A 15,278-nucleotide genomic window follows, 5' to 3' on the forward strand; every position below is an offset into this window, starting at 1 on the left:
ACCAATCCTTCGGGATCAGAATTTCTGGACAAAGGGCCCAGATATCTACTTGTACAAGTACTCATTGTGTTAATGGGTCTGATATCCCATCAGGCAGCTCCTTTCTTGTCCAACCTGCTTACTGGTGCTCTAAATATCAGAACATGAGTCCAGAGGAATTCTCAGAGAAACACTTCAGCCTTCTGTCTTGCCTTCCTGTCCTAGCCATGAATCATCAGAATCATTGTGAGCCTTTTGTGATCCTAAGAGCCTTTTTGAGAGGAAAGATAAATGTCAAGTATTAGCAGCAGTATCACTGACCACTAACACTTATTAAGCACTTCTAATGTGGCAGGCATATGCTGAAAGTTTTGATTTATTCAATTAATTTCATCCATAGAACAATCCACTGGGACAGGGCTTACCATTACCTTTACTTTATGAAGGGGAAAACTGAGGAACAGAAAGATTCCAGAACATTTTTCAGCCAAAAATGTGCTGAGGGCCAAAGAGATATTATGCCAAGCAGGGCACTTGTCTGACAGATAACCATTCTGTGTTTCATCCCCAGCACCCTATGTGGTCTCCTGAGCACCTCCAGGAGTTATCCCTGAGCTTATAGCCAGGAATAATCCCTGAGCCCTAATGGGTGTGGCCCAAAAACAAAAAAAAAATGGTGCTAAGAGACCCAGCAGAGATTCAAATCCAGACAACCCACCTCAAGATCCCAGGCCAGTGGTCACTGAGCTGTACCTCTTCCCAAAGGAAGCGGTCCTCAGCCCATTTTTATTCATTTACAATACATCCAATAATATTGCTATTTATATCATTTAGTGTCTACCTCATTTTACTTGGGTGAAACGTTATTTGTCATAGGAAACTCAGTCTCTTTTGTTCCCACCAGGTCATAAGTTTTCCACAGACAGATTCTAGCCTGAGAATCTGCTTACAAACTATGCTACCTTAGTGCAGTTTGGCTCTTATTTTCATGTCTTTGGCCACCCACCTTCCAGGCAACAGCAGGCACAGGGTCAATTTCAACTGTTTATCTTCTCCTTGAAGTGTGAAAAAACTACATAAAGAATCAGACTCCTTTGTATGTTCGAATTAAATATGTTCCATGCCCAGAAGAAATTTACAAAGTCCAAGTGATAGGAAATGAGCAAACATCCTCGGGACTTCCTGGCCTGAGACATTTCATTATTTTTATGAGTTTTGTACTTCAGGTTATGTGGTTATAGTAGTGTTAATTTTTATGGCTTTGAGATATGGTTACTATATCTCACCATAACCAAAGTGTCTAGTCCTGCTGTTACCTCCAGTCCACTTCCTCCCAAGCCCCTGCCAACACACCTTCCCCTATCTACTTGGTAATCTGAGTTCTGTGATCCAAGGTCAAGGGTTTGTCATCATTCAACGCCTCCTGTCACTGTCACTGTCCTCCCATTGTTCATTGATTTGCTCGAGCGGGCACCAGTAATGTCTCCATTGTGAGACTTTGTTGTTCCTGTGTTTGGCATATAGAATACGTCACGGGTAGCTTGCCAGGCTTTGCCATGTGGGCGAAATTCTCTTGGTAGCTTGCTAGGCTCTCTGAGAGGGGTGAAGGAATTGAACTCGGGTCGGCCATTTTGGCTGTGTGCAAGGCAAACACTCTACCCGCTGTGCTATCCCTCCAGCCCAATGCCTCCTATCCCCTTGTTTTAAGATATGACATTTAGAATCAGCTCTTCCTGACTCCTTTAGATAAACTGTGCCTTAAAGGAACCCATCTTGCAATGAGAATGGCATATGTTATATCATGGGTGAACCTTTAAAACTATGCTGAGTGAAAGCCAGATACTAAGGGGTAATATGTGGCAAAATTTAGGATCCTAGTCAGGTGAGATACCTAAATTGCCAAATTCATGGAGATAGAAAGTAGAGGAGAAGTTACCATAGACTACAATGGAAGAGGGCCATAAGAACTTACTGTTTTAGGCTATAAAATCAATACCCAAAAATCCATGGCTTTCCTCTATGCAAATAGTGAAAGAGAAGAAAGTGACATGAAGAAAATAATTCCATTCACAATTGTGCCCCAGAAAATCAAGTACCTAGGAATCGCCTTAACTAAGGAAGTAAAGGATCTGTACAAAGAAAACTACAAAACGCTACTTCGGGAAATAAAAGAGGACACGAGGAAATGGAAAAATATCCCCTGTTCATGGATGGGGAGAATCAATATTGTCAAAATGGCAATACTTCCCAAGGCACTGTACAAATTCAATGCAATCCCTATAAGGATACCCACGACATTCTTCAAAGAAATGGAGCAAACACTCCTGAAATTCATATGGAACAATAAGCCCCCACGAATAGCTAAAGCAATTCTTGGGAAAAAGAAAATGGGAGAAATAAACCTACCTAATTTCAAGCTCTACTACAAAGCAGTAATAATCAAAACAGCATGGTACTGAAACAAAGGCAGTGTTGCAGACGAATGGAACAGAGTTGAATATACTGACATCTCCTCCCAAACATATAATCATCTAAACTTCGATAAGGGGGCAAGAAAAGTGAAATGGAGCAGGGAAAGCCTCTTTAATAAATTGTGCTGGCAAAACTGGACGGCTACATGCAAAAAAAGTGGGCTCAGATCTCTGCCTAACGCCATGCACAAAAGCAAGATCCAAATGAATTTATGACCTCAACATCAGACCGGAATCAATAATGTTTATTGAAGACAAAGTTGGCAAAACTCTCCACGATATTGAAGTTAGTGGTATCTTCAAAGATGTCACGCCACTGGCCGAGCAAGTGAAAACAGAGATAGACAAATGGGACTATCTTAAACTAAGAAGCTTCTGCACCTCAAAAGAAACAGTGACCAAAATACAAAGACAGCCCACAGAATGGGAAAGAATATTCACCAAATACACATCCGACAAGGGGTTGATATCAAGGATATATATACAAGGTACTGGTTAAACTCCACAAGAAGAAATCACCCAACCCCATCAAAAATGGGGCGAGGAAATGAACAGAAACTTTCACAAAAAAGAAATCCGAATGGCAAAAAGGCACATGAGAAAATGCTCTACATCACTAATCATCAGAGAGATGCAGATCAAAACAACAATGAGATAACATTTCACACCACAGAGACTGGCCCACATCCACAAGAACAAAACCAACAGGTGCTGGCGCGGATGTGGCGAGAAAGGGACCCTCCTTCACTGCTGGTGGGAATGCAGGCTGGTCCAACCCTTTTGGAAAACAGTATGGACGATTCTCAAAAAATTAGAATTTGATCTCCCATTTGACCCAGCTATAGCACTCCTGGGAATATATCCCAGAGAGGCAAAAAGGTATAGTCGAAGTGACATCTGCAATTGTTTGTTCATTGCAGCACTCTTTACAATAGCCAGAATCTGGAAAAAACCTGAGTGCCCGAGAACAGATGACTGGTTAAAGAAACTTTGGTACATTTACACAATGGAGTACTATGTAGCTGTTAGAAAAGATGAAGTTATGAAATTTACATACAAGTGGTACTACATGGAAAGTATCATGTTAAGTGAAATGAGTCAGAAAGAGCGGGATAGACACAGAAAAATTGCATTCATCTGGGGAACATAAAGCAACAAAACGGGAGACTAACACCCAGGAATGGCTCAGATTAGTACCAGGAATTTTGCTCCATGACTTGAAGGCCAGCCACATGTGCTAGGTGAAAAGGAAGCTCAGATAGAGAAGAGAGCACCAAATAAAGGGTGTTGTGAAGACCCTCCCAGGGTGGGAGAGACATGCTAAAAGTAGTCTATAGACCAAACATGATTGCCACTCAATGCCTCTCTGGCAAAACACAGTACCCAAAAGAAAATAGAGAGAACAAGGGGGAATGCCCTGCCACAGCGGCAGGGTGGGATGGGGGGGGGATGGGGTGTGGGAGGGATGCTAGGACCTGTGGTGGGGGAGGATGGGCACTGGTGGAGGGATGGGTACTTGATCATTGTATAACTGAAACCCAAGCACAAAAATTTATAAGTCTATAAATGTACTTCATGGTGTTTCACTAATAAAAAAAAAAGATTAAATAAAAAAATAAAAATAAATAAAAAAAAGAACTTACTGTTTTAAATATGAGATTAATACCCAAGAATAGCTGAGATCAGCACCAGGAGGATTACTCCATAGCTTAGAGGCCAGCCGGGCATTATAGGGGAAAGGGCAGCTCAGATAGATAAGGGAACACCAAATAAAGGGTGTTTGGAGGATCCTCCCAGGAGGGGAGACACATGTTGAAAGTGGACTATGGACTGAACATGTTTGCCACTCAATGCCTCTTTTGCAGACCACAACACCCAAAAGGAGAGAGAGAATACAGGGGACTGCCCTGCCACAGAGGCAGGGTGGGATGGGGGGGATGGGGGTGGGAGGGATATTATCCATGGTGGTGGAAAATGGGCACTGGTGGAGGGATGGGTATTTGATCATTGTATAATCGAAACCCAAGCACAAAAAATTGTAAATCTACAACTGTACCTCATGGTGTCTCACTAATAAAAATAAAAAAAAAAAGAGTGATCATTGAGCACAGAGCAAAAAAAAAAAAAAGAACTTACTGTTTTACCAAACAATATGCCTGTCAAGGAGCCTGGCTGGTGGTCATGGGGAACCTTAGAACACTGGTAAAGAGAAGTTGACACTGGTGATGGGACTGGTGTTAGGACATTGTACATCTGAAACTCAGCTATGAATAACAATGCAAATCATAATGGTTTAATATTAATAAAAATAAACTACTATTTTATGGACACAATTTTTGAGACGACAAAAAATGTTCTGGAAACAGTGATGATAGTTGCACAACATGGTAAATACATGCAATGCCAACTGAACTACACATAAAAGTGCTTACTTTTCTGATATGCCCTAAATTTTAAAAGTACCATAGGCAATTCTGAATATCATCAAGTCAGTACTTACCAAAGTATCATCGTTCTGGTCTCCAAACATTTCTTTAAAAATCTTCCCAGGGTCAGGGATTGGAGGGAATATGATGATCTTGAGCCTTAAAAAAGAGATATTTGTAATGAAAACTCCCAGTCTGGGCACATTCTTCTTAAGTACAGCCATATTTAAAGCTGGCCAGGTTGTAGGAGGCTTCTGGAAAAATAGCACAAAGCGGGTGGAGTACATGCTTCTCATTGAGACGCTTCAAGTTGACCATCCCAACGCCTTCCCAGAACCACCAGTTGTAGCCCTAGTTGTTCTTGGTCATAGCAACACAATATAACTAGTCCTGCACCCCAGTGTCAAGTAATACCAGGGTGGTCCCAGGCCCTGACACAAAAATAAGTACACTAATAAATATCAATTCCTTGCCAACATGATGTGGCCTCACTAACCTCTACAACCTCATTTCCTATTGTTCTCCCTCTTGCAGGACTCACTTAGTTCACCCAGACTCAGGCTTTGCATATGCTGCTCTCCTGACCTAGAATGCTCTTTTTTCAAAGGGCTCAACTTTACTTTGAATCTCTCCTTAAATGTCACTTTCTTAGATGGCAACCTATGTAGAATAAGCCTATCACTTTCTCACCAAACTCCCCACCTATCTCAACTTATTAATTTAACTACTTCCGTATTACATATACAACATATTCAATGTATGCATGTATGAATGTATATATCCTCTTGGATAAGGCTAACTTTCACCTTGGTCCTGGTGGTGAAATCAGCAATTAAGGCCATGCCTGGTACTTCAAAAGGCATATAATCCACTTTCGTGCATTTGGTTTTGAACACATATGGAAGCAATGATAAAATATTGGCTCTGGACTCAACTTCATAGGCACATTTCAATTTGGGTACTTATTGAACAGCAAATAACACATTAGATAAATCCTCATGGTGAGCTAAAGAAAATAGAACAGTCTCAAGGAATGAACCCCACAATTATAAACAACGTGGTAACATTCTCTTCTCTATAGCTTCTTGGGGGGGTGGGGGAATGGGGTAGTGCTCAGGGGACTGCGTGGTAAAATGAACCCAGGTTTCTCACATACAGAACACAGTCTCCAGCCTTTTGAATCATATCCCCATCCCCCCTTTCCTACCATTTTAAGTAGCAATATGCTTGGCTTTATACTAGACAAGCCACTTAATGAGCAATGGTCCCCATTTCTAATATTTCATTCCAAGAGCTACCAGATATTGTTGATATATTAGGCATTGGAAAAAGTAGAGTGAACCTAAAGCTTATTAGCAATTCTACATACATGGCAAGAGAGCAATGGTTGAGCAGAGTCCCAAGAAAATAATCCAAGTTTCCTCTTCATAAAATATGGACTCAGTAAGGGCCAGAGAGATAGTACAGTGGGTAGGGCATTTGCCTTGCATGCAGCCAACCAGGGTTCAATCCCTAGCACCAAACATGGTTTCTGGAGCCAGCCAGGAGTGATCCCTGAACACTGTGCAAGAGTAACCATTAAGCACTATGGGTGTGACCCCAAAACAAAAACAAAATGGACATAGTAGTACTTCTTTGCCATGTCACATACCCAAAGCCCTTGAAAGAATATCTCTAATAAGGAGATATATTAATTGGGTAGGGTGTTTGCCTTGTACAGGCAAGGGTGCTTGTCTTGTACTGACCTGAATTCGATTCCTGGCACCCCATATGGTCCCCTGAGCACTGTCATGAGTTTCCCTGTGCACAGAGCCAGGATTAAGTCCTCAGCATCCTGGGTGTGATCCCCAAATAGAAATAAATAATAAAGTAAAGTAAGCAAAGTAAAGGCCCTCCCGTTGATCGATTTGCTCGAGCGGGCCCAGTAATGTCTCCATTGGAGACTTTGTTGTTACTGTGTCTGGCATATCGAATACGTCATGGGAAGCTTGCCAGGCTCTGCCATGCGGGCGAGATACTGTCGGTAGCTTGCCGGGCTCTCCGAGAGGGGCGGAGGAATCGAACTCGGGTCGGCCATGTTGGCTGCGTGCAAGGCAAACGCCCTACAGCTGTGCTACAAAATATTTTTAAAACTACCTCTAGGGGGCAGGCCAAGTCCCCACCTTGCCAAAGCCCTGGAGCTATACTCACACTCCAACAGCTGCTGCCATTCCTATGACCAGACTCTACTGCCTCATGACTGAGCTCTGCAGAGACACCCAAGTGCATAAAATTTTAGATACACCACGGGTAGAGCATGGGGCTAGGTTTTGCTGAGAACTTTGAACATTCTCAGAGTGGTGGTGAGTGACCTCCCCCCAGCACCACTCCTGTATTTCCTAAAGTCCCAGGAGCCATACATACCTACATTTCATTAGCACTTCCATGTAAGCTCACTGCCCACTTAAATATTCTGGATTTTCTGGAGCACAAGGCTGCATTTGCAGCCATGTAACATCCCCAAATTCTACAATACTAATATCCCAGTAAGAGTACAGCAGATTGAATGGGAATGTGGTGCATATTATTACATTATATACATTAGGAAGCCTGGTGGAGGGATGGGTATTCGATCATTGTATAACTGAAACCCAAGCACAAAAATTTGTAAGTCTACAACTGTACCTCATGGTGTTTCACTAATAAAAATTTAAAAAAACTCGATTAACAAAAACATTAACACTTTTTAATGAAATGATAAGGCTCAACTGGCAACAATATTGTAGTAAATCCTCACACATAGAATTATTATGGTGAGATACAACAATTTTCACAAATTTTCTTTGACTTAAGTATTCTTTGAAAATTTCATTAGCCATTTAGTAATAAGCAAAAAAAAAAAACAAATTTTTTGGTCCTGCTTTGGGGACAGGCTTTAGGGGTAGTCAGGAAAATATGGACAATGGTGGAGGGAAGGTCACATAAATTGTGGGATTTGGGTTAGATTATTTAATACCTGTAACAAATGCATTATAAAAAAGTTTGTAAAGCACGATATTTAAATAAAGTGGGCCGGACGAGGTTGTGAAAAATATCTCTAATACACCAAGAAAACTTCAAACGTGTATAAAGATTAATAACCAGAGCAACTGGCCAGCAAAAACTGAGAGATCTGCTTGGGCAGCTGTTTTACCTTTTAAGATAAAGTAGGAGGATTATGATTGCAGCTGCAACAATGACAGGAAGGATGAATAACATGGTTATGTACAGAGTGGTCTTGGCATTTTCACCTGAAAAATGGAAAGCACACAGAAAAACATGAGGAACATAAGAAATAAAACCCTTTTAGAACAAAATGAAGCAATTGTTTTATCACACTATTAAAATGGCAGGCATTTCTGCTCTCTGTCCCAACCTATTTTCTAAAACTCTTTAAGGATCTTATATTCTGTTATCTTAATAGTAAAAGAATAAAAATCCCTGCTCGGTTATCTAACATCCAAAGGATGAATAAACGTATTATGGATGACCTGAATCCAGGTAATCCTAACAGGTTTCAGATGCTATTAACTAAGACATTATATCTGCTAAATACATCCACTCATGAAGAATGACTCGTTTATTGGTCATGTGCAATATTAGAATACCTAAAATACCAATCACCATCAGTACTGTATTTTTTTAAATTTTAGACATCCTGATTTGAAATACTGTTCATGATAAGGTTTCATGCATATAATATTCTATCACCCCATCCTCCACCAGGTGTCTGGTTATCTCTATCATGGTCTCAATGGCTCCCCCAAATCTTTAATATTCCTAGGCTTAAGACTTCATCACCACAATCTCTGTATCCTCTGCTATTTTATATTTTGGAGGGTACATGCCCAGTGGGTCCCAGGGCTTCCCCCTGGATCTGTCCTCGGGGATTATTCCTGGTGGTGTTGGGGAACCATATGGGTGTCAGGGATCAAACTGGTGTCAGCCATACACAAGGCAAGCACCTTTATCCCTATCTTTTGGCCCTCCAACTTCTGTTCTTTTAAGGGTTTCAACCATTGAAACTAATGCCTCGCCTGAACTAGGCTGACCTCATCTTAATTACAAAAGCAAAATCTTTTCCAATAAGGTCACATTCATACGTCCTGGTGAGTTGAGATATACAACAAATATTTTGTGGGGAGATACTATTTGACCTATGGGTAGACTCTACCCCACAGCTGAGGAGAAATTAAGGCTTTTCAATAACCACATGAATGAGTTTTCCCATGGATTCTTTAACTCCAGTCAAATCTTCGGATGAGACTGCATTAGCAGTAAAGAATTTGACTGTCACCACATGGGGGAAATTTCACCAGTGATATCTAAGCTGTGCCCAGATTCCTAAACCACAAAAAACTAAATGATAGTTGTGGAATTCCTCTTCCCTTTTTTGAGAAGGGAGGCCACACACTCAGCAGTGTTCAGGCATCATGTTTTACAAAGGTAAATAAAGAGGGCCACACTTGGCTGTGTTAAATGCTGTGTGTTGCGGGGGGAAGGGGGGATCTGTTGCCAAGATAGATCTCAAGGCCTCACAATTGCAAGACCTGTGCTCCACTAATGAAGTCACATCTCCAAACACATAAATGTGTTTTTAGGCCACTAAACTTTTGGATAATTGCTTGTTTATCAGTAAAGAATTAATACAACCAGGTATATTTTACCTCTCTTGTTTACTCTGTTTCTTTTTGCTTGTTTTTCCTCTTTTATCAGATAATTAATTCTCTTAACAGCCTTTCCCTCTGCTAGAGAGCTGTTGGAAAGTTATCAGGTGTATCAAATTTGTGCCGTGGGGAGACACACACACAAATGGTAGCCTGTTCCTTCCCCTTTGTACCAATCCATCACATATTCAAATTCCATAATGATGGATTCCCTTGGCTTGCTTCAGCAAAGGCTTCTCCCTGATTTTTGAGATTCCTCAACAGCTTGAATAACCTTTCAAAACTATATTCCAGTTTTACAATGCACTTCCTGCAATGCATTGCCCAGAATGAAACTCTGTAGACTTTTGATCTGAACAGATTACTGTGCATCAGTCTAAATCACTCACTTGTTATGAGTACTGCATTATCATTGTTGCTTAAAATTGCATCTGCCTTGGGAAAATATGGAGAGTTTGAACACAGAGTTACATTTTGCTTGCATATAATTAAATAAAATACATCATATCCTCAAGGCACAGGATTTTCCAATCTTCTGCTGGAGACTGACAGACACCTTGATTGGTCTCTTCCTCAACAAATAAAACAGTTTCTGTGCTTTCTTTCAAACTGAGATACAGGTTTATCTCTGTTAACTGTCATCCAGATCATGATTCTACTCTTAGTTCTGTCACTATCACATGGGATGGTTTTCCAGCATGATACAATCAACAGATTTCATCAAACTTGTCTTCTAAATTTTTGTTGATTATTAATAAAGAAGATAGAGCAAAAGAGATGGTAACACTATTTGATTGCAGGTTTGCAAAGAGCTGAATAAAGGAAATGAATCTGGAGTGATTTGACAGTAATTAAACAGAAAATGTATCTGAATTTCAAGTATTCTCTGGCTGATATCAAGAACGGAAATCTAAAGGTTCTTTCTCTCCATCTATTTTCAGCCATCAGCTTTGTTTCTAAGAATCAGTGATTTAAATTTCAATGAAATCCTGCTCTCTTACCTATATGCATTGCTTGGCTCCAATTACTCCAGAGCTTGTCATCTTCATAGCATAACTTATTTGTTTTAGCTCTTATTCTCACTGTGTTCAAAGTATCAGGAAGAATGCCGGGGACCATGAAACAAATTGTACCCTTAGACATAAAATAAAAATACACAAGGAATATTAACACTTTATTCTGTTTCTGCTAAATTGTGCATACGATTAAGGATGGTGATCCAAGTGAACCAACTAACTTCTAAAAGAAAAACTGGAAATAACCTATAAAATAAAGGGTTTTTCAAACAGTTCATAATTAGGTTCTATTAATCTATCCCCCACCCCCAAGTACTCAATGAGTTGAAGCCCAAATAGTAAAAGTTGAATTTACTGACCTCCATGTTTTCCCCAAATTCTGAATTCTGACATTTGTCCTCATCAACCTTAAAACATATATTAAAAAAGAATCAGTTAAAATGTGTAAATGACCATACATTTACATCAGTTAACCATGATTTCCTTTGTTCTCATTACAAGAACACCTTTTATAATCACTGAAAGTGGAAAAAGTGGGCTTTAAAAATTGGTTCTGGGTCAATTATACAACTATATACAGAAAAATATACTCTTGACACTCTACTTCACACTTTTTACAAAATCAATTTCAGATAGATTCCATATTAAAATGTTAAATTTAAGACAAATAAGTAAACTTTACATACAGAAATATTTCTAAATGAAAATAATAGGAAACATTTTCACAATCTTGAAGAAGAAAATATTTTTGTGCTTGGGGAGACTTTTTATGAATAAATTTTTAATGAGTGCTTGCAGACTACATTTTGTGCGTCCAAACATGTGCATAAAATGTAGTCTGCAAGCACTCATTAAAACTTTATTCATAAAACGTCTCCCCATGCACAAAAGTCCTGGCCCAGATGGATTCACTAGTGAATTCTTCCAAATCTTTAAAGAGGACTTATTCCCAATCCTCTTTAAACTTTTCTACGAAATTGAAATATCAAAAACACTCCCAAACAGTTTCTACGAAGCAAATATCACCCTGATAACAAAAGCAAACAGAGATACCACAAAGAAAGAGAATTGCAGGACGATATCCCTGATGAACACATACACAAAGATCCTCAACAAACTATTAGCAAATAGAATCCAACGACTCATCAAAAAGATTAAATACCATGACCAAGTAGGATTCATCCCAGGAATGCAAGGATGAAATTGATTGCCTTGCATGCAGCCAACATGGCCGCCTCGAGTTCGATTCCTCCGCCTCTCTCGGAGAGCCGGGCAAGCTACCGAGAGTAACTCGCCCACAGGGCAGAGCCTGGCAAGCTACCCGTGACATACTCGATATGTCAAACACGGTAACAACGAAGTCTCACAAAGGAGACGTTACTGGGCCCGCTCGAGAAAATTGATGAACAACGGGAGGACAGTGTCTCAATCCATCATATAAACAAAATAAAAGATAAAAAGCACATGATCATATCAACAGATACAGAGAGAGCATTTGACAAGATCCAGCACCCGTTTATGATGAAAACCCTTGCCAAAATGGGGATATAGGGGACTTTCCCCAATATAGTTAAAGCTATCTACCACAAGCCTACAGCAAGCATCATCCTCAATGGGAAAAAACTGAGAGCCTTCCCTCTAGGATCAGGGATGAGACAAGGATGCCCCACTTTCTCCACTGCTGTTCAATATAGTACTGGAAATACTTGCAATAGCGGTTAGGCAAGAACAAGATATTAGGGGCATCCAGGTAGGAAAGGAAGAAATCAAGCTCTCACTGTTCACAGATGATATTATACTATACTTAGAGAACCCTATAATGTCTACCAAGAAACTCCTAGAAACAATAGACTTGTATAGTAAAGTTTCAGGCTATAAAATCAATACCTAAAAGTCCATGGTTTTTCTATATGCAAACAGTGAGACAGAAGAAAGTGACATGAAAAAAACAATCCTGTTCACAATTGTACCCCAGAAAATCAAGTACCTAGGAATCAGCTTAACTGAGGAAGTAAAGTACCTGTACAAAGAAAACTGCAAAATGCTACTTCAGGAAATAAAAGAGGACACAAGAAATGGAAAGATATCCCCTGCTCATGGATCAGGAGAATTAACATTGTCAAAATGGCAATACTTCCCAAAGCATCATACAAATTCAATGTGATCCCTTTTAATGATACCCATGACATTCTTCAAAGAAATGGAGCAAACAATCCTGAAATTCATATGGAACAATAGCCCCCACGAATAGCTAAAGCAATTATTGCAAAGAAAAAAATGGGAAAAAACAACCTCCCTAACTTCAAACTCTACTACAAAGCAGTAATAATTAAAACAGCATGGTACTGGAACAAAGGCAGAGCTGCAGCCCAATGAAATAGGGTTGAAAATACTGACAACTCCCCTGCCCCTAGGTATATTTTTTTAAAAATTGTGGAGCGATAGCACAGCGGTAGGGCATTTGCCTTGCACGCAGCCAACATGGCCGACCCGAGTTTGATTCCTCCACCCCTCTTGGAGAGCTTGACAAGCTACCAAGATTATCTCGCCCGCACGGCAGAGCCTGGCAAGCTCCCCGTGACGTATTCGATATGCCAAACACAGTAACAACAAAAGTCTCCAATGGAGACGTTACTGGGCCCGCTCGAGCAAATCGATGATCAACAGGAGGGCCATTACATATACTTGAAATTTATTGAGCATAGATCTCAATAGTTCAATAGTTTCCACTATATACAAATACAAATAGTTCATTGGTTCCCACTAAATACAAAAAAAGTAAGTTGTGGGGCCAGTGAGAAAGTACAGGGATTAAGACGCTTGTTGTGCAGGCTGCTGAGCCCGGTTCCATTCTCTTCACTACATATGGTCTCCCAAGTAGGCCATACAGTCCACATATGGTCCTGCCCAGGGCCATTCCTGAGCACAGAGCAAGAGACAGCCCCTTGCACTGCCAACTGTGGCCCAACATCTCCCATTAAAAGACAGCTTGCTTGGGGCTTGAGCGATAGCACAGCGGGTAGGGCATCTGCCTCACACAAGGCTGACACGGGTTCGATTCCCAGTATCCCATATGGTCCCCTGAGCACTGCCAGGAGTGACTCCTGAGTGCAAAGCCAAGAGTAACCCTTGAGCATCGCCAATTGTGACCCAAAAAGCAAAAAAATAAAAGACAGCTTGCAAGGGGAGGGGTAGATTCATTAATTTCATTATAGTAATCATTTCACAATATTTACATATATTAAGGGCTGGAGAGATTGCACAGTGGGTAGAGCGTTTGCCTTGCACGCAGCCAACATTGGTGACCCGAGTTCGATTCCTCCGCCCCTCTTGGAGAGACCCGAGTTCGATTCCTCCGCCCCTCTTGGAGAGCCCGGCAAGCTACCGAGAGTATCTTGCTCGCACGGCAGAGCCTGGCAAGCTACCCGTGACGTACTGATATGCCAAACACAGAAACAACAAAGTCTCCAATGGAGACGTTACTGGGCCCGCTCGAGAAAATCGATGAACAACAGGAGGACCTTACCTTACTTACGTATATTAAATTAGCAAACTGGGGGACGGAAAGATAGTACAGCAGGTAAGTTGCTTGCCTTGTACATGGTCAACCCATGTTCAATCTCCAGCACAGCTGAGTAGGGACTAACATCCCTTCAAATAAACGGAAAAACAGCACACTGTGCACTTTAAAAACAGTCACATTTGGGGCCAGAAATATAGTACATTGGGCAGGGCACTTGCTTTGCATGCAGTCAACAGGGAATCAGTCCCAGGCATGACATATGGTTTCCCAATCACTGCCAGAAGTGATCAATATCAATACAAATATCCTACAGTATTTGCCTTGCATGCAGCCAACTCTGGTTAGATCTCCGGGCATCACACCTGGTTCCCCAAGCATCATCAGTAGTGATCCCTAAGCACAGAGCCAGGACTAAGCCCTGAGTGCAGCTGTATGTGATCCACAAGTTCCACAAAATTTAAAAAAACACTATTTTTTAAATAACAGCACAAAATATTAATAGAACTAGAAGGTATTATGTTAAATAAAGTATGCCATAAAAAGGATAAACATAGGACAATATCACTTATATGTAGTAGTCAGAATAACTGGATGATAGAATGCAACGATTTAAATGTCTAGATCACCCTTGGCCCCAAGTATACTGAAGGGAAAGAAAGAAATCAGTGTTGGTCAGTGTGGGGAGAAGAGATATGTGAGAAGCAACAGGGGGGAAGAGTCAAGGGTATTCAGGTACATTAGTGGTGTTAAGGAATGACACAGATAAATAAACAAACCAAAGAAGTAGAAAAACTGAAATCATGAGACCCAAACTTTAACAACCGAACTGAAAATGGTGCCTGTCAAGATGGCAGGCTTGGGGTGTTGAGGGAACATTGGAACACTGGTGGAGGGAAGCTGACACTGGAAGTAGGATCAGTGCTGCAACACTGAATATCTAAAACCCAACTATGAAAAATTTGTAAATAATGGCACTTTAATAAAAATAAAATTTAAAAAAACATGGAAACAACTAAAAAAATAACAGCACATAGTTCCTTGGGGTTACGGCAAAGACATAATGAGATGATTCCAATAAATTGCTCAATAAAGGCCTAGTACATAATAATTGCTCACCTCATGTCAGTGACAGGAAGAGCCCAAAGTAAACACTCAAAGGAGCTCATATTTATAATGTG

The 15,278-nt window shown here is 40.6% G+C and overlaps 1 protein-coding gene across 2 annotated transcripts in view; it reads right to left on the bottom strand.

Moving 5' to 3' along the window:
• IL13RA1 (interleukin 13 receptor subunit alpha 1) overlaps window positions 1–15,278 on the bottom strand; it is a 91,759-nt gene that overhangs the window by 17,961 nt on the left and 58,520 nt on the right. For both annotated transcript variants that reach the window (XM_056125844.1, XM_056125845.1), the window contains exons 7-10: window positions 10,937–10,984; window positions 10,563–10,695; window positions 8,049–8,145; window positions 4,951–5,035 (exon numbers count right to left, since the gene is read on the bottom strand). In XM_056125844.1, the coding sequence (XP_055981819.1) occupies window positions 4,951–5,035; window positions 8,049–8,145; window positions 10,563–10,695; window positions 10,937–10,984 (363 nt within the window). The remainder of the gene's footprint in view (window positions 1–4,950; window positions 5,036–8,048; window positions 8,146–10,562; window positions 10,696–10,936; window positions 10,985–15,278) is intronic.

Source organism: Sorex fumeus, unplaced genomic scaffold, assembly GCF_029834395.1.
Source record: "Sorex fumeus unplaced genomic scaffold, SorFum_2.1 ptg000058l, whole genome shotgun sequence".
In the NCBI taxonomy this organism is placed as follows: Eukaryota; Metazoa; Chordata; class Mammalia; order Eulipotyphla; family Soricidae; genus Sorex; species Sorex fumeus.